Genomic DNA, 19,702 nt, shown 5'->3' with positions numbered 1-19,702 from the left:
CTGTGAATCTGTGTTTTTACCACGTTAGCACATGCTGAAATCGGTACTGAACCTACGCTTGCCCCAGTCTATGACGGCAGGAGCACAGGAAAAAGGCAATTTGGACACTCTCCAAGCCTGTTGCTGCAAAACTCAGATTGTATCACTGCCATGGATGCCATTAGCAGCCTGATTCTTCCTTTACGTTTCATTCCAGCAATACTGAGAAGAGTGGAAATAAGACCTGTAGGAATATTTGCGGACATATAAGCCTATAGAGCTTCCTTTATGAACTGTCAGCAGATCTTCAGAGGATGTTTCTCCTTTAAGTTTTGCAAAGAGTTTTCGTGGGGGAAGAAAGGTCTGGTGCCTTCATAGAACATTTGTCAATATTATTTTTCTTCCGGAGAAACTGCTGTGTATGCTTAGTTTTGAATTTTCAGTATCTTGGCAGCAATCTTGTGGTGAGGTTGATAGTAACAGACTTGCTCAATTCTGTCACAACCTCAAAATCTGTTTGGCTCTCACATGATTGTTGCCAGTTTTGGATGGGTTGGGATCGTATGCTATCATTTCACTAAGAATGCTGCTTCAATTTCTCTGAGGGAGAACCATAGGCTCTTCTTGGACCAAAGCCACAATTAATAAGTCAATTAATCCTGCTGATGGTCTTAGAGATAAAGATGGACCACTGCTTATGTTACATCTGCTTTAAAATTTTGCATACAGCTGGAAAGGAAAAGACCTACATGCTGAATAAATCTTTTGGAGGAATGGAAAAACTAACCACAAGTGGGAATTTTCTTCAGAGAGATGTGTAGCTATGAACCAGCATTCCCACATCTGATTAGGTAACTGAGTGCAAGCAAATACATGTACTTTGAAAGCAGGAGCAACTGTTTTTCAGTTGCAGTGATTGTTGACTCTTGTAGGTGTGTTAAATATTTTCCTATTTAACAAATCCCATTTTTCTTGATGCTATGACCAGAGATAAAGTGAATTGGAAGAGAAATTATTAACACATCCAGCAGTCCTGTTTTGGTGCTTTTATGATTTGAAATAAGCAGTGAAATATACCTTGTTCTTTCCTTACCTCTCAAAACACATGGCTAAAAACAGTTCACAGCAGCAGAGGCTAAGAACCAACAACATGGTCAGTGGACATGCAAGCAGTTGGATGTTTAACATTTAACTTTTGGCCAGCCCTTTTGTTCAACATCAAGTCTTGTTAACCATGACAGCATCAAATATCAAGCTGTCAAATGTTCAGAACTAGCACTGTTTGCAATTGCAAAGCCAGACTGCAAGGACCATGCAGGCCCTATTAATTCCTTCCTTAGAACCTGCATTATGGATTGCAAAATTTGGTTTAAATCTGATTGAAACCAGGTTTCAGCCAAACTGGATATTGCTGCATGGCTGACCAGTGCAAAAAACATCCATCCAGATAAGAATGATGTTCATACAGAACTTTATGGCTTAAGTCCCTCAATTTATTTTTTGGGTAGAATGAAGTTTTAGAGTTTCATTTTACCTAATGAGCTGCATGAGTTATTCAGCCACTTTTGTCTCCTGTCAGGAGAGCCAGAAGAAACCCACTGATAAGAGCTAATCATACCCTTTACATAGCAGTAGCCTATTCATTTAAGTAATTTCAGTGTCTCTACCTGAAATGAGGAATAACAATCACTGCCCTCATTATCAGGCCAGCATCACTCCACCTCCACCACCTCTTGCAAAATATGGGTGTAGAATAACATGGGCTTGTCATAGTTGCATATGATTCCATTTCAAGCTTTGCACTCACACAGCATACAACAGTGGCACTATTTAGACATGCATTTACATCTCCTGTACAGCTTTGCTTCATTTCTTCCTCTGAGCATTTATGCAACAATCATTGCAACTATAAAGGAGCATAAGTAAAAAGGTACAGTTTTTGCTAATTTACTTTATTTCTCTGCATGTATTTGTAACAGAGGTCTCACTCCTGAAGGCAGAGTGAGATTTTTCATTGTTTTAAACAGAGAACAAGACTATTTCTTCACTATGTCACTGAGTTGTCAGAAATTAATGGAAATATGATTTCAAGTATAGCACAGGTAGACAATGACTCTCCAAAACCATTTTGCTTCTAACCAGCCTCATTTCCTTTCCATTTTCAGGTCAAATGATTCCTTAGCAGAGAATAAGAAAGGTAGAATGATCAGGCACTTTAAAAGAAAGGGTCAAACCCAAGTACAGTAGACAATCTTTTCTGGTAATAATATGTTCTTGACCTTGGTGTCACAGGACTGAACTGCAGTATTATGAAAATATCAACAGTTCCCAGTCAGTAGGACATTGAAGCTGTCCCTCGAGCAAGTGACATTTGGCTTCCTCAGGGCATGTACATCTCAGGCCATGGGAATGCAGCAGGGCAGATGGTGAGTGCACCACACACTTGCTGCTGGTGGGTGCAGGTACATTTCAGCTCCTCCTGCAGCCTCACCTTCTGTTCTTCAGTCAAGCATATCTGCCCTGTATGAAGAAGTTTACGTTCCAGACAAGATTAAAGGATGTGCCAGCCAGCATCCTTGTACACAGGGACAGAGATGACTGTAGGGAACTCCCCACCACTGCCAGCATAGACACTGCACAGGGCTACAGGACATAAGAGGGATTAGGCTATGGTGGCATTTGGGGTGGAAATAGAAACCTGGTGAATACCAGGAAGATTTATAGGTCTTACAGAATCCCTCAGGTAAAGTGCTTCTGATTTTCTCAATGGCTATAAATCTCAGCTGACTCAGTGTGGACCCTGCACACATCAGAGCCATTATCCTTTACCTCCTCTCACCAAGCTGCAAAGACCTGGAGTTCTGCTACAACAAAACTAATTATCCAGGAACAAATTTAGCCCTTTTCCTGAGTAATTCACCCTGTTTCTGAGCAAAACCTGTATACATGAAGTTTTGAGGGCTTGATAATCCTATTGGCAGGATTTCAGATCCACTGTCTCACTTAACTGAGTTTCAGTCCCTTTGTATCTGAGTACATAGCAGAACTACAAGCCTTGGGAAAAGGGTCCCCAAGTGCTTGATGAACATCAAGAAAATACACAGAAAAAAAAGGGCTTCTCTGTTGGTATAAACCCCACTGTATGTGTAAACTGATTGTCATACTTATGTAAGAATGTATTAGGGGATATACTTCATCATGAACATGAATTGGAGGATTGGAAAATAAAGCCTATTCCAGATTCTTTGAACTGAGATTTGAGTTTGAACAAATCTTCAAACTCTTTGTTATTTAGATTTTTCATCTGTAAAATTGAAATAATTATCCAGTTAATCCTCAGGCTCAGTATTTCAAGATGCCACATAAGATCAATTTTCCCTGCCTCATGGAAGGCATGCATCACTGCATGAGCGGTCACTGCTTTTCTTTCCTCCAACATACAGAAAAATACAGAACAAAGCAATATTGCAACCAGTTTTCTATACTAGTGCCCAGGACAGAGTGAGGATGTAGTCTAGAAGGTCTGCAAACTGCCTACACAATAAGCACAATTAATATCTGAGGCAAAATCCAGTCATATCTTCTCCCTGGCAATAGATGCTATGTGACTGAACAGCCAGAGAACAATTATCACTGTGGGCAGATGTGATTGCTGCTGAGACATCTCACTTGCTCATCCATGGAAAAATGCTCCTTGCTCAGGCCAGAAGCAATTGAAAGCAAGCTGGGAGCATGCAAGGTTCATTGATTATTTCTGAGGGTTTACAACCCTCAGAACAATGGCAGAGAACTAGTTCAGGCAAAGTGGGAACTGACTCCAACATTTGCCCAAATCTTTAACCAAACCTGCAGTGAATTCAGTTAACATTCACTTTCCTGCATTAACTGTTTGTAAATGAGAGTGGGATAATGTGCAAGTGAATGACTGCTCTGGTTAGAGATGGCAAGGACCAGAAAATACAGTCTTATGACACTCTCAGTCTGATTCCTGGGAAACAAGGAAGTATGGCCTTGGAAGGTATCCACAGCTCTGAGGGACCCTGTGAACATGTGGGAGCTCTGCCCACTCAACATGCCTTGTTCATTGTGAGTGTTGTGTCAGCTCCACATACAGATACATTCTCATGCCACTGTTTACTTAACAGTTAAATTCCATGCACTAAATTATTTCAGACACATTTTATAATTTTTATTATAGCATACAAAGCATTAGTTTCTTTGTGATAGTTAAATTGTAGTCTTTAGTTTGACCTCCTTAAGTCTATGTAAAAAGAGAAATATGGCAATAAGTCCCAGTTTTGGATAGTCTAGACATGATCTCTGTTTCTATTACACCTTGTCTTATTTTGGAAAATACAGACAATATTAATTAAATGGGAGGTTTCTTTTCTGAACTTGATTTAGGATATATGTACATATTATTGTGAGTCAACTGGAAGGGCTCAAATTTATAGCTCTGTTTGCTACTTTGTAGGAACTGTGTGTGTTTCTCCCTTGTGTCAAACAAAAGATTGTTTAACCCTGGATGAGAGGGCCATGATGACTTCATCAAAAACTAATTTGAGAGGCAACTTGACCGTGGCCTACAAATGTCTCCCTGATGGAGCAGCCACTTGTAACACAAAGCTCTTCAAAGAAAAGATATAAAAGCACCCTGTGACTGGAAGATCAAGCAAAAGCAATCAATAAGAAAAAAGTGAAAAAAAGGTTGAACAAATAACTCATATATAAGAAAAGATGGATTTTACATCACTGGAAATCCTGAAGTTCAAACCAGGCATAAAATGCCAAAGGTGAGGGGGGTGAGGTAGCAATAAACCTGACAAGATTCTGTAGCCACATTATGCAGAATATCGGACAAGATCGTTGTACCATCTACTTCTGACTCTACAGTTAGGTACCTGAATTTCCACTTCAGCATTGTCTGGTCTCAAGATTTCTGTTCAGTCCCATGGAACAAAACACAGATACAAATCTGAACCCAAAGTCAAACTCTTTCAAAATCTGAGGCTAGAAAGTGTGGATCTCATATCTTGGCTTTAACGAATTTTTAAACTAAGAAAGAAAAATGTAGCTTCTAGAAAATGTTCTATTCAATGCTTTTATTTCCACCATCTGACATAAATAAAGATGTTAGTTGTTTTATAATGATCAGTCTAAATAACACTTATATGCCTTATTTGGACTAGTGTAGTTCTACTGTAGAAAAAGTACTGATGAATTTCATGTAAGTATAGGTAAGAAAAGTGCTGATTTTCACTGCTGCTTATCCCTTGACTTTGTTTTCTCAAGAGGAAGGATTCTTTCACTGACTGAACAGGTGATACAGCTACAGCATGCTGTACATTCATAATGAATTGCTGTCTGATGCAGCATTTACACTGCACTGCAGGTTTGCAGTTTCATTGTTCCCGGGGCCCTGTCCTGTGAACCTCAACACAGTCCTTCCTCCTGTTACATCAACCAGTCCCATTCACACTGATCTGGCTCCCAACATCATCAAATTCAGGGTTGCACTGTTGAAGGCAATGAATCACAAAAGCTCTGATTCACAGAATGTTCAGTTATGACCCTGAGCTTGGCTTTAGGCTGGGTTAAGGTCTTTGGTTCAAAACCACAGTTAACCCAGTGCCAAATTCAGTTGGCCCAGTCTGCCCTTCTGCAGAAAAATGCATCTTCTGTCCCCTGGCAATGGTCAAGAAACCTCTGGAAGAGGGCTATGTGGTTATGTTTTTGCAGGTTAGATGTGAGCTACTCCAAATAGCTTGAGCTTGTACAGATTAGCTGCAAGTTTTACAATATCTTATGTATCTACTAATGCCATTAGATGTTTGCACTCTGCTTTGAGTTTTTAGTCCACCAATAACATATTTTTCTCCCTTCCTTGATAATCTTAATTGAACAAAACATTGCCGCAAATAATAAGGTTTCTCACAATTTGCCAACTGTCAAGGGAAAAGCATGATATTTATTGCAAATAAAAGTTGGAGTCTGAATAAAATATTGCTTTAATGAAATGAGGACGCTTTTCCCAATAACTAAACCAATGCACAATGCTTTTTTGCTACACAGTAAAGATATGATAGGAATTTATTTGAATAAATCAGTAATACAGATGAAGAACATTATTGTTTTCAGTCCTGGTGATTCTTCGTGGAAGACCATCCTTCAGATCCCACTGGGGTATCTATATTGTAGCTGTCCCACCAAAAAAAAAAAAAAGTATTTTTCACAACTGGAAAACTTTCTTTCACCTGAGAGAAAAAGTATTTTTCACAACTAGAAAACTTTCTTCCCCTTCTTCCTGCCTTTGCTGCTCTGTGCTGTGTGTTTATGGCAGCAATAGCCCAGGGAGCCGCGCTGGCAGCTAAGGGCACCTTCAGCTTGCTGTTCACAGGACTGGCACCCTTTGCAGAGATGCTGTGTAAGGATGCATCACTGTGTGGAGAAGCACAGAGCTTGCAGAAACAGCATTCCAGCACATGAAATGCCTTTCTCTCAACTTTGCAGCTCACTTGACTATGGGCCTGCGATGCAGCACCATCAAACCCAGTCCAAGTCATGGCTGGTTTATGGAAATCTGCATCACTGCTTTTTCCACCCAGGGGAAGAACTTAGACTTCTCACGTTTTTTCAAACAGCTATGTAAACATCTGAATATTCTTTAGGCAGGCTGGGAGAACCTGCCAGTAAGAAGCAGCACCTGTAGCCATGTTGTGGCCCAGGCAACTTCAGATTCCAGGCTCACCGGGGGTTCTTGCTTTGGACACCAGCTTGGGGACATCTGGTCTGTTCTCATTTCAGAAGCTGCAGATGACTGTGGCCACCAGCAGTGTGACAGCCCTTCCTAGGCACTAGGCCCAGTGGTGGTGGCCTTGGCAGATGTTTTGGACTTTTACTCAGACAACACCCCTGAGACTTCAGCGGCACTGAAGCAGCCGTGCCAAGAGAAGTGTGGATGGCTGCCATTAATTTCAATGGACAACTGGCTGTTATGACTGACTGCAGAAGTTTTAGCCACCGACTTTATGACTCTTTTAAGTTTAGGTGAGCATTTCACAAACACAATCCACAGAGCTAATGCACGCTTGGCCCTATTACATTCTGATGTTGTCCTCATTGGAAGAGATTGTCTACAGGAATGAAGATGTAAATCCAAACACATTAAGTGTCATAATGAATTCAGTGACTTATTTGTATAATTGGGAACCTCAAGCAAAACCAGGATATTCATTGTCAGCCGAGTGGCAAAAATATGCTGGATCCTGAGGCTGTGTCTTGCTGAATAACGTAGATCCTCTACAGGACTCCAGCAAAGAGCAATGAAAGCAGACAGTTTAATAAATGAGTATCATTTTGTATCAATAAGCAACATCTTTTCTTTCTAATACAAAGTGTTTGTGGTATTTAGCCTAGATAATATATTCTGCTTCCACTGTTGGTATTGATGTCCTTTCAAGTGAACAGAATATGAAGCAAATAATGAGCTCTTGCTGTTAAGATGTTCAGCAATGAAATAATTAACAATGTTGATGTGTAAATTAGGTTTCAGAGTTTAAATTGCCTTTGCAAACCATATTTCTCTGGCTCTTGGTTCAGCAGAGCAGGTGAGGACTGGCTGAAAGCTAAACAGCAGCAATCTTTCTACAAGCGCATGCGTTAGACTCACAGGTGCTACCTGCCTTGCTAACATTGTTATTCAAAGAGTAACTTGTCTTCTTTAAACTGTCTTCTTTCTTCCTTTTTTGGGGCTCTCCACCCCTGGCACCTCGCTGTGTACGGTGAAGAAACGTGGACCCCACATCACAGCAAAGGAGGAAGCAATTTCCCCAGGTCTCAGCTCCTTTGGAGCTCCCACAATCACAGAATCATAGGATGGTTTGGGCTTGAATGGACCTTAAAAGATCATTTAGTTCCAATTCCCCTGGGATGGGCAGGGACAATTTACACTAGACCAGGTTGCTTGAGGGCCCAGCCAACCTGGTCTTGAACTCTTCCAGGGATGAGACACCCACAACATCTCCAAGCAACTTGTTCCCATGTCACAATACCCCCACAGTAAAGAATTTCTTGATAATATCCAATTGAACCTATCCTCTTTCAGTATAAAGCCATTCCCTCTTGTCTTGTTACTACATACCCTTGCAAAAAGTCCCTCTCCAGCCTTCCTCCTAGGCTCCTTTATGTACTGAAAGCTGATACAAGGTTTGCTCAGAGCTTTCTCTTCTCCACACTGAACAACTCAACTGTGCCTACCCACAGCGATGCTTGTATGAATGTCTGGATGCCTTTAATCTTTCCCATACTGGCTGCCATGAAAAAGATGAGTTTTTCAGAGTATCTCATGAAGTATTTGAAGTACAACAGCCTTTCCCATTCCTTTTCCTACATGAAGAATGGGTAGCCAGTCTGCCTACTCTCTCTTTCCCAGTCTTTATTTTAGGGGTCTCCAAGCTGAGGACACACCAAGAGGCATCACAGCTGAAAAGAACTGTGTGCCTAGGTCAAAAGGAGCAGAGAAGGAAGTGATGCAGTTGCTATTTTATTAAGCACTTATAAAGACTGACATCCTTTACTTTCTAAAACAAGTAAAAGCAGGATCATGCAATTAATGGCATATTTGCCAAAAATATATAAAGCACTGAACGTTAGCCAAAATCAGTACTCCAAGTTAAGTGTTGCTTGCACTGACATATGAACTTCTGACTTCTACTTCCCTTTATCTTCTTCCAGTGACAGTGAGATTGGGGAAAACTCAAAACATAGTCTGGTGCTGTTAAACTCTGCTTCAGAGAAATAGCTTCCAACATGGTTTACCTCTTGCAAATCAAAGGATGTAGTTTTCCACAGCTGATTCCTACGACAAGGCTTAGTGGGAGCAGTCCCTCTCATCTGGCCTGTTGGTCTTTCAGGGTCCCGTTGTTGGACTACAAGAAACGAGGGAAGGGAGAAGTTGTGCTTTGTGGTAGGAAAAAACTTGCTGGTTTATATACTGTATTATATGGATATTGTTTTATAGAATTGAACTAATGAATTGGGAGTATGTGAACATAATCCAGGAAAGCATATAAAAGAAACATTCTGCATACAATAACAAAGGGGCTCTTCTCAAGGCAGCCACAGGTTGTAAGAACTTCAACTGAAATGGAAGCATAGACATAAAAATGGAAGGTGTGATTAGTGTCACATACAGACAATTAGTGTCACATACAGATAATTCTGAGGAAATTAAAAGAGAAAAAAAGTAAATTAACAAAATTATTGAAATGGATGCATTTGTTAGCAATATCATACACAAGTAAAGTGGGCACACTTAGTGCTACAGGAGTTCCACAAGCTATTTCAAAATAGGTTTCTTACCCATTCATGTCACTTCTGTACCTTTTGCTCTCTGTGTTTCACAAGATGTAATGCTTTTACCTTCCCTCCCTGCCGTGGAACACAGAAATGTTTCTGGCTCTGGCCCTGCAGACTGGCACACTCTGGAGTGCAGTCAGGTTGTTGTCAGCTCTGTGACTTCTGGCATTGGCCCGTGATGACCACACAAGGGTGATGCTGCTGCAGTGTCAGTGTCTGCTGTGAACCCTCCCTCTGTCAGCAGGAACAGACTTCACTCCCACCCAGGGCTGCTCCTGGTTGATGGATACACTGGTGATTCAGGTCCCTTGATAAAAGCCCCAACTGCCTTTGCTTGCACATGCAGGACATTGTGTTGCATGAGGTGAGAGAGAGACCTGTGTGATGCTCTGGGGGTCATTGCTTTAAGTGCACTGTTCCCCTTCTCCTCTTTAGTATCTGTTTAGCATGAGTTTGCTTCCATGGGAGTCTTTCCATGTGCTCATCTGTACAACTTTACAGACTTTTACTTTTGCAAACTTTGATAGTAATGCCTCTTGTTTCATGACAGGGTAGCCAAGTGTTTCCTCTTTTACTGGACTCCATTAAATAACAGAGTTCGGAATTTGCAGCTTTCAGCATCCAAAGTCTGAATAGTATTGCTCATGGACATTGTGGACTCAATACTTCTGTCTTTGACATGGTGGCTCTGCCCATATGTACTGGTTTGTACATACAAAAAGATGTGCTTTTCTGGAAGGGTAGATCCAGGTCTAGAGTTTGCTTTTCCTTAAATGCTTTTCCCTGTGTTTTCTGAGATTGTTTTTCTGGGCATTATCACAGTTCTGCCTGGAACGCAATGGCTCTTTAATCAAGGAGTTCTACAATAGCCAGTACAGTGGCTGTCCTGGATGTCTATTTCTTCCATACTATTTGTCATGTGTTTATATGAATAGAGATAATGAGAAATATGCAATCAGAAGAGCAAGTCACCTTTGCAATGTTTTGCAATCCTGTGCATCCTCCAGACAGCTTCACGCCTGTTTAGAGTGTGTGTAATGGGGGTGAAGTGCCATTTGAGTTGGGACTCTTTTGAATGAAAGTATTTCTAAAACTAACAACACAAACAGCACCACTGTAAACTCTACATAAGCAACCCACCAGAGCTCCAGACTCACGATAACAAACTACTCAATCTGTCAGGACTGCAGACTTTGAGAAAAGTGCATTTGTATGAAGAAGTGTTTAAGTTTTGATGCTAGCAAGAAAACTTCTGTCTTTGGATGCCAGAGCTCCTTACCAAAAGCCAAAATTACAGTGGGAATTCTTTACCTTGTTCTTCTGCAGCACCTTATTTGCTGTTTGACTGCTGCTTCCCATGCTAATGCTGGATGCAGTGTTTCAGTAGGATGGAGAGCCTGGGAAGTACTTTGGGGCAGATAGGCTTAGCAATGGTGTAATCCTGTTGACTGGCTTCACCCTCACACTCCCGTTATCACCCAGAAACAGCACCACTGAGGTCAGAGGTTTTATCAAAGTGGTGACAGAGGATAGTCACACTCCTGGTTCTCAGAATTTTTCCACAGCTCTGATTGAAATCTCTCGTGTGTGAGTAAGAGAGGTCTAGAGGGCAAGCAGTTAGAGGCACTGCAACAGCAGGGATGAGGATGAAGTGTTAATCAGGAAGGGGAACAGGTGTCTGCAGATCCCACACTGGCGATATCCCAAGGATATGTGAAGGGATTGCATCTGTGCATCCCCTACACCAAATTCCTCCCATGTTAAGGTTGTCTCTGCTGTGAAAGAAAGTGGGCAAAGTAGCTCTGTGCAAACAGTTCTATGCCAGGAGACAGACCCTCTGGGACCCTGCCCACCATTTCCTTTCCCTTCCTCTACCTCTGCAGGGCCGAGGCAGGAGAATGGGGCTGGACCATCTGGTCCACAGTGTAAAATCAACACACACACTTTGAATGGAAAAATGCAGTTCAAAATACAGTGACTCACAGGGCCCTTTTCTTTTCTGAAAGATCACAGTACCTCACACTTCATAACTTTACCCCTGATTATAGAAACAGCTGGAGAGGGGCCTGAAAAATGCACTTTAGATGGAAAACAATTTTGGTCTTAAGTGTTGTAAAGCAAAATCCACCTCAAAAGAAAGCTCTCATGACCTGATGTATTCCCTCTGTGTTTTTCAGATGAAGGAGCCCCAGAGCAAAGGAGACTCGCTGCCCAAGGTGGAGCCCAGGAGCCTCTGGGGTGGTGAGGACACAGGTACGGGTGGTGAGGACACAGGTACGGGTGGTGAGGACACAGGTACGGGCGGTGAGGACACAGGTACGGGTGGTGAGGACACAGGTACGGGTGGTGAGGACACAGGTACGGGTGGTGTGCTGCAGGGCGGGCACAGGGCTGAGTGGGCAGGGTGTTCTGTGTCTGATGTGCCTTCATTCTGGGCTGCAGTGCTTTGTCTCCAGGCCAAGCCTGATTGAAGGATGTTTTTCATGTCAAAATGAGACACAGGCTCTCACCCACTGAGCGTTTGCTGGGCAAAAACAACAACTGCCTCACTTGTGGGCATGGGCACAGCACACAATGCGCAGCACGCAGGCTCCAGAGGAGCTATGCCATGACACAGTGAGGAGAAACAACAGGATTCCAGCAGATCTGTTTAATGAGCTGTCAGACACGTTTCAGCATTGACGTGTGGTACGAGCAGAGCTCTTGTTAGCTGCAGCAAGAGTCCTGTGAATGCATCTGAGGGCAAAAGTGGCCACTCAGTGACCCCTGGTCTGTATGCAGGAGAACTGAGCTGTGCACAAAGAGAAGCCTCAGTAGTTTTGGCATAGATGGAATAAATTATGTTGAGCTCACATGCATTCTTCTTACTCTATCTTCTTTATGTCTTGGAGTTCTGCTTTTTTAGAGGGATGGGGAATTTTTTTCGTGTACTTTGTTTGTCTTTATTTCCCTTTGCTTAATCATAAGCTTAGATATTATTTACAAATGGAAAGTATACCAGATTAACTTGGATTGTTGGTGCTGTGGCTAGATGACATGCCAGAACTGCATTTAAGCCAAGAAAAAAATTACCTCTAAAAATGCTGTGACTACACAGGGCAAATGTCCCAGTAAACATAAACTGCTCCTAACATGACAGTAGATGTCTGATCCTGAGGCAGATTTCACTTGGATTTTTAGGGATTTTCTTCCTGCTTCCTTTGCCATTTTTGCAACTGTCCCCCTGGGAAAAATCCCAGAAGCCTCTGTCCCCATTAGGAGGAAATCTTTCACTTCCTTGCTTTGATTCTGAATGCCTAATGCTCTTGGTTAATTCCCCTGACCTATAACCAGTCTTGGCTTCTATGCATACACATTAAATCCTGATCTAGATGATAAACTTTTATGAAACAAGTTTAGAAATAAATATAATTAGCTAAACACACTCAGTCAGTCATGAGATCTCACAGTAGTGTGTGAATGTTGCAAATTACACTGATTCCTAAGCAGTGTAGCTATAGCTATAATAATTTTTTTCCCCAAAAATATAGGAGTCCACACAGGGAAGCTGATTTAACTAATTTGAGTGGTGTTTTCTTCTGCCTGAAGTGCACTGAACCAGTGATTACCCCACTTTGAGATACATGTGCAATGGGAGAGCTCTTAATGTCCTTTTTCTTGCTCCTGCTCTCTCTTCTCTACCATGTTGTTGTCTTCTCAGTTAAGTCCACAGCTAGCTACACGTGAAACCACATCTGGGGAATGACCCAGTTAAAAATACAGTATTTAGGCACCACTTCTTGGCAGTGGTGATGACATGGGGATGTTGGCTGCTCTTTTACTCATGTTAATTGGGTATCCAGGCTAATTTCAGTTAAAGCAGAAAAAGTGCTCACGGCTCTGGGACCTCGTTCCAGAGTAGTTGAAGTTTAAGGGCTCTTCTGCCAGGACAACTGCCAATTGTAAAGATTAGAATTTCATGCCCATGGCATTTCTCAGTTGAATGAAACATCAGCCTTTTTTCTACTTTTCCCTCATCTTCTCCAATAAAGCCCTATTTCCTGACACAAAAGCTAGCTCAATTAAAAATGTGATGCAAGTGCTCTAAAGGCACAGCTTGAAATTCAGCTTTGCAACTTAGAGAATTATTTTACATTTGATTTTTCTTTTAATGCATTAATTTATACACTACAGCATGGTAGCAGATCAAAGGTCTAATAAAGCCTAATTGCAGTTAATATACCTGGCTCTCTATGTGTCATACTGAACTTGCACTAAAAAAGAAATGTCTGGATTGAAGACATGGGAAGCCCTTCCAGATTTACCTGCAGGACAACCTTGAGCTGATCCTTCAGCCACTGGTGTCAGGCAGGAAACAGAACTCCATGGAGACTCAGATGATGCAATATGGAAGATCTGTGATGACTTCACGCTCTAAATTTTTTGTGAAAAATTGTGCTTCCAGCACTTGTAGCTCAGAATAGTTTTTCTCAAATAAAAACCAAAACCATAATTTCCCCTGAGTTCAGACCCCTGCAAAGGGGGTGGTGCTGTCACAGTTGTCACTGTTTCTTGTGACAAAGAACAGACAGTGTTCTTCTGACTTACAGAACTGGCTGAGGAGGAGGAGAATCAGTGCCTATCTGTGTCCTGTTCTCTCTCTTGACTATGAAGGAAGGCTGGACAAGCTGGTTTAACTTATTCCTGGAAATATTCAGTAGTGGGGAATCCTCCATACCATTTCCTTGGACAGCCCATGCAGATACAACATAGAACTAAGTAATTGTGGGGTTTAACACTTATTTATAAATCTGATACCTGACTTACCAGACCATATGGTAAAGGAGGTCAGCCCCAAACTGGCCAAACCAGAGCCCTGGATGATTTCTTCCAGAGTGTGGCATTAAGCGAGGTTTCCAGAGGATCTGCTACATTGCTGCACTTGTAGGGGATGAAGGCAAGGGAAGGCAAGAGGATGAAAAAGACACCACTGGAGAAAACAGCAGGGTGATGAGGAGATACCATATCCAGATCTGACCTTTTCTCTTGCCCTAACATTTCCTTCACAGTATCCCTTCTAGACAGTATGCAAACGGTCTTTATTATGTTTGATGTCCTGTTATGGAACATGAAGGTTCCAGCAGAAATCTACATTTTGGCAAGACCTTGAGGCCTTATAGAAGAGTATCATATGTTTGAAAAGCAGTACAAACTTGTGCTTGTAATGCACAAGCTTTTTGTGTGTTATGGACACAGCTAAACAATAAATCACACAAATGCATGGGTTGTTGCACGATTAATAGGGTAAAGCTCTAGGAAAATGTGGCACAGAACAGAAGCCGAGTGTCAGGGGTATCCTGGCTGTTCATTTCTAGTGATTGGCTCCTGCCCAAGGAGAACTATTGCTTTGAATTTTACAGACATTGAAATAAGCTAATTAAAAAGGTCATATTGAATGAAGATCCCACAGGAAAAGATGCTATAATTTTCTGTATTTTCTTATGTTGTTTGTAGAAGCGACCTTGACAGTGGGCACGTACTTTTGCTTCTTTACAGGGCAAAATTTTTTCTTCAGTAGTGGTAGTCCAAAGTTTCTCTGTATTATATTTTTCTGCAATACATTTTGCAAGAGAAATCAGTGTGGCTGCACTTCTCAAAGGGTGAGTGAGGATTGTCCAGGAAAGGTTTGTCCCTAAGCAAGGCAGAACTCAGTGCAGCAGCACGCTGGAATCCATCAGCCCTTAGCAGCAACAGCACAAAGGGATCAAGCAACACAACAGCCTGACTGAGGGGACTTTTCATCCTTTTCACACCAATGCAAACGCCCTGAGGTAAATGCGTTTCAGGAGAGAGAAGGGCTAACTAAGGCTTGCTAAGCACCAGCCCCTGATTCCCTTTCAAGGCCCCAGGACAGAGCAGGCTGTCCCCAGTTTGCCTCAGGAAAGGGTCGAAAGCCTCTTCAAGGACACCTTCTGCTTCTTCGGCTCCTGCTCAGGAGATGAGAGACTTCTGTTCATGTGGAGAAGAAACTATGTTTTAAACTTTTCCATGTAAACTCTGGCAATGGCTGATGTCTAAGACTGTTGGAGCACCTCAGAAATCTTCCCACTTCTCAGGAATTTGTGGACTAAGGGGTGTGATCTCAGTCAGTGGCATATTTTTTAAATTGTTTTAACAATCACAGTGCTCTTTGATACCCTCTGTAGTCTCAAGCAGATACTTTTATACGCTTTGTCACTGTACCTCTCAGAAGGTGATTTGTAAATCTGTTCAGTGGTGAGGGAAATGAATTAAAAGCCTTTTATTGTAATCAGAATTTAATATGGTCTAGCAAAATTGCTTAGTTTACCTGAGATACGCTATCATTTTCATTTAGTCTCTCACATCATTCCAACAGCATTGTCTTGAAATAATTACTGAAGAAGACAAGCTCTCATCTGTGTAAAGCACAGCAGCATAAACTCATTTACTGCAAATTAAAACAGATGGAAAATTGCTGTTGCTTTTAATATGGCTGGACAAAAAAACAAAATTGCAAATCTGTTAAAAGAAAATGCAAAACTGAGGCTTACAATCTGTCCTAAACAAAGTATTTACAGCATCCCAGTAAAAATAAGTGAATTTATTCATACTAAGGAATTAGAAACTTTAAAAGAAACACCTCTCTATAAAAAAACATTGGGTGCCTGTAGACAGACCCGGGGGAAAAAATAATTGAACAAAGATTTCATTAGAATAACTCAGAGAAAAGACACAAATATTGAAACAACAAATAAAGAAGGCTCATTCTAGAAGCAAACCTATACATCACTATGTGGATGTGAATCATCCCACTAAAACTAAGAAGGCTGCTTGTCTACCTAAAAATAAAAACCAGTGTCTGCCCTGGTTTGTAGAACTGAGAGTACACGTTCTAACAGAGTGACCTGCCATGGCCTGGGCTCTATGGATACCCTTAAGCTCAAGACCAGCCTGGCTGGGGGGACAGAGATATTTCTTCATGCACACAAATTTTTTCCTCCTAGGTCTGTTAGTACATAACAGATGTATCCGAATTCCAACACAGTTTTAACAACAGAAAGTACAGGTTCTGCACATTTCCTGGGCCCTCAGCATTGTGCTCTGCCTGCACATCTTCCAGCACTTGCACAAATGTAGATTTGAAAGGGAGTAAAATTTGAAGGCACGCTGTCTGCATCAGATGTATTTCATTTAAAGCAAGAGTTAGAGGTATTCTCCTTATTACCAGAATTACCTTAGCTGTTCTAGTTGGTTTATATGATCCTTCACTTAAAAAAAAAATAAATATATTCTTCCTCTTCCCAATTAGGAGGGATTGGCTAAATGAGGGACAACATGAAGAACTCTACATTAAGTGTTTTGAGGGAACAAATACATGGTTTTGGTGTTATAGTGTTGTTTAGAGGGGCCCTGTGGATCACCCATCCCACTCCAAGGCCAGACTATGATCAGGGCTGGAGCAGGTCAATGTGGATTTATTCTGGTCAAGGCTTGGAAACCTCCAGGGATAGAGTTTCCTCCAGCTCTCAAAGCAACCTGTATCCAGGCTACTCTATGCTCCAGGTGGGGATTTTGTTTCCTAATAGCCAACCTGAACACTCATCTTGCTGCCATTGCCCCCTCTTGCACCTTCTGTCACCACTGGGAAGAGTTTGGTTCTGATGTCATTGTAGCTCTTGATCATGAAATCATAGGCTGCTGCTCAACTGCCTTTGACCTCCTCTTCGTCAGATACTCAGATGCATGCTCAGATGCTCCTCTTCATCAGATGCATCAAGCTCAGCTCTTCAGCCTCTCCTCAGTGCTCCTGTGCACTAGAACCTTGACAGCTTTTCACTCTGGCTTCCTCCAGTTTTTTAACATCTTCCATGAGGTGGGTGGCCAAAATTGTCCCACTTTCCACATCCTACTTGACTTCACCCTATGAAACAATAACATGAAAAGTTATCTCAAATGATTTTGAAGATGACTTTGTCTCATGATGTCCCACTGAAGGTGACTGTTACTTTCAGAGAGCTGGCTTCAACTTGAAGCAGCCAGGAAGAAAGAAAGGCCTGAGAGACAAAAGAAGGTGAAATGAAGAAACAGGCGAAAATATCACTCCAGGGAGTAGTGGAAATACTGGAAAGAAGACAGAAGACAAAAACAAAGCTGAAAAAGAAGACCATGGGAGCAGTATAGGAAATTACACCGTAACACTTTTGTTACACTGTGATCCAGATAAATGTACACTAACATGATCTACTTAGCAAATGGGGATAGGTCAAGTTTGAAATCATTTAAGCTAAGAAGTCTCATTCTTCAGAGAGGGGAAAGCCAATGGCAAAAACAGTCCTCCAAATAATTACCTTGCTCTATACCATTGAGCATGCTGCTCAGGAGCTTCATGATGACAACCCTTGAAATACATCTTTCATTTATTTCAGTCCCTTTATAAGTCTGCAGGAGAATTACATTTTGGAGTGGAAGGTCCAAAATATCCTCTGTTAGGGATTTTGTCTCAGCTTTCTGTGCTGCTCACTTGTACCAGCATACCCAAACTCGCCTGCCAGCTGACTGAGGAATGACTTAATAAGGGGAATCAATCTGGGATTTGAATTGGCCCTCCTGGAAATGCTATTTGAAGTCTTCCAAAACAATGAACAAATTGTCCATACAAGGACTTCCTCTAAAAATTACTTCATTGCATTGAGGGCAGTACACTACCCTCCCCACAACTCTGCAAACATCTGAGTAACAGCAACTTGCTCAAGAGAAAATGAATAAGCAGAACTTCACTTTACACAAGAAGAACTGTCACATTTTTGGACTTTTTCCTGGGTTCTGGAAAAAACAATCACATGACAAAACCAAAGTAGTGAACAGCCCTGACATCACAAGGGCTGTCAGTGTACTCCAGACTAGATAATGTTTACAGAAAGATGATGAGGACTAAATTTCTATCCTGTCAAAGCTGTGCATGGTAAAGAAATGCCTTGGCATGCAGGATCAGAAAGGACTTTCATCATGTTCGCACCTTGCTGCTGTGCATATTTCCCTGGAGTTTTTGTAGCACAGATGTAGCCCAAAGATTTTGGAGGTAAAAGAGAATCAATTCCTCTCAGAAAATACAGCCTGGAAATAGCTTTCTCTTTTTATAGAAGCCAGAGCATTGTTTATTGATTCTTGCAGCCCAGAATGGCTCTCCAACACTGCTATTTCCGTGGGATGTTGTGTTTGTGCGACCTGCCTTCAGCTGTTGTGCCATGTTGCTATGTGCAAAGGCTGACAGCTGGTGTGTTTCGCTCAAAAATAGTGCCTGCCTTTCACTCCAGAGTGAAGTAATACCTAAACACAGGGCCAGATTCCAGCTCTCTATGGAAATGCCCCCAAAACAAGTGAAAATACTATCAAACACATGCTTTGTACCCATTTCCTGATCAGTCACACGATACTTCCTCTTTCTATATGGAGTTCCCCACACACTCCCACATTAGTTCCTTTTTTTTTTTTTTTTTTTTCCTTTCTTAGCAGTCTAAACATTTCACATTGTGAAAAGAATTCAGCATCTCAGCAGTTCCACATTTCTTGTAAGCTGGGCCCACAGAAGTGTCAGGATGCTGAGCCATGCTCTGGATGATGGCATATAGCCTGGAAGCCTGCATTTCTTCCTGTGGAGCCAATTCAGAGTAAAATGGGATTTTGAAATCTATTTCAAGATCTCCTGTGAAAAGGACGATGTCTCACAAAACAAAACAGGACTTTTTACAAGTTGATAGCTGTAATATATTGATAAAATAGTTTTTAATCAGTTTAGCATTCTTAAATTGCTTAAAGAGCATTTGAATTACCTCTTTGTTCCAAGCAAAGGTTCTTATGGTCCAGGACCTCATCTCCAGTAATGGTTCATGTTAGATACCATTCAGAGATGTCTCACAGTCTTTGACAGTGCTAGAACATCAGTTAGGAACCTAAAACAATAGCTAATTTTTTTTTTCTAAGTAATCAGTAAAGCAAAAGAAACATGGAAATAAATGAAATAATATTCTCAAAACACTCTTGATAAAGGCAAGTGAGTGGATGCCCAAGGCTTAGCTTCATGATATGTTTTTTTGTGAATTTGAATCTTATAGCTGTGCTGCACAAGATGATCCATTGATAGTTTTGCAAAAAACTAAACAATCCCTAAATTAACACGGATTAGGACTTGAGAGACACTTTTAAAGGCACAAGATACTTAGAAATGCCCTGAGAAGTTTATGCCCTTTCCTGGCAGCCACAAATAGGCTTATACAACAAAGTGGGACCTGATGTATCAGTCTAATAATATTCTTCAATATTTAAACCCACCACATCTGAGAATAAAAATGCATATAAAGAGAAAACA

General features: G+C 41.5%; 1 protein-coding gene across 1 annotated transcript in view; it reads left to right on the top strand.

The window, feature by feature from the left end:
• SGK1 (serum/glucocorticoid regulated kinase 1) overlaps window positions 1–19,702 on the top strand; it is a 70,225-nt gene that overhangs the window by 34,072 nt on the left and 16,451 nt on the right. Inside the window, exon 3 of the mRNA XM_063151228.1 lies at window positions 11,514–11,589. Coding sequence (XP_063007298.1) covers window positions 11,514–11,589 — 76 coding nt within the window. The remainder of the gene's footprint in view (window positions 1–11,513; window positions 11,590–19,702) is intronic.

This window comes from Melospiza melodia, chromosome 3 (genome assembly GCF_035770615.1).
Source record: "Melospiza melodia melodia isolate bMelMel2 chromosome 3, bMelMel2.pri, whole genome shotgun sequence".
NCBI lineage: Eukaryota > Metazoa > Chordata > Aves > Passeriformes > Passerellidae > Melospiza > Melospiza melodia.
The sequence above is the reverse complement of the archived record's forward strand: the minus strand, read 5'-3'. Positions and strand labels throughout refer to the sequence as shown.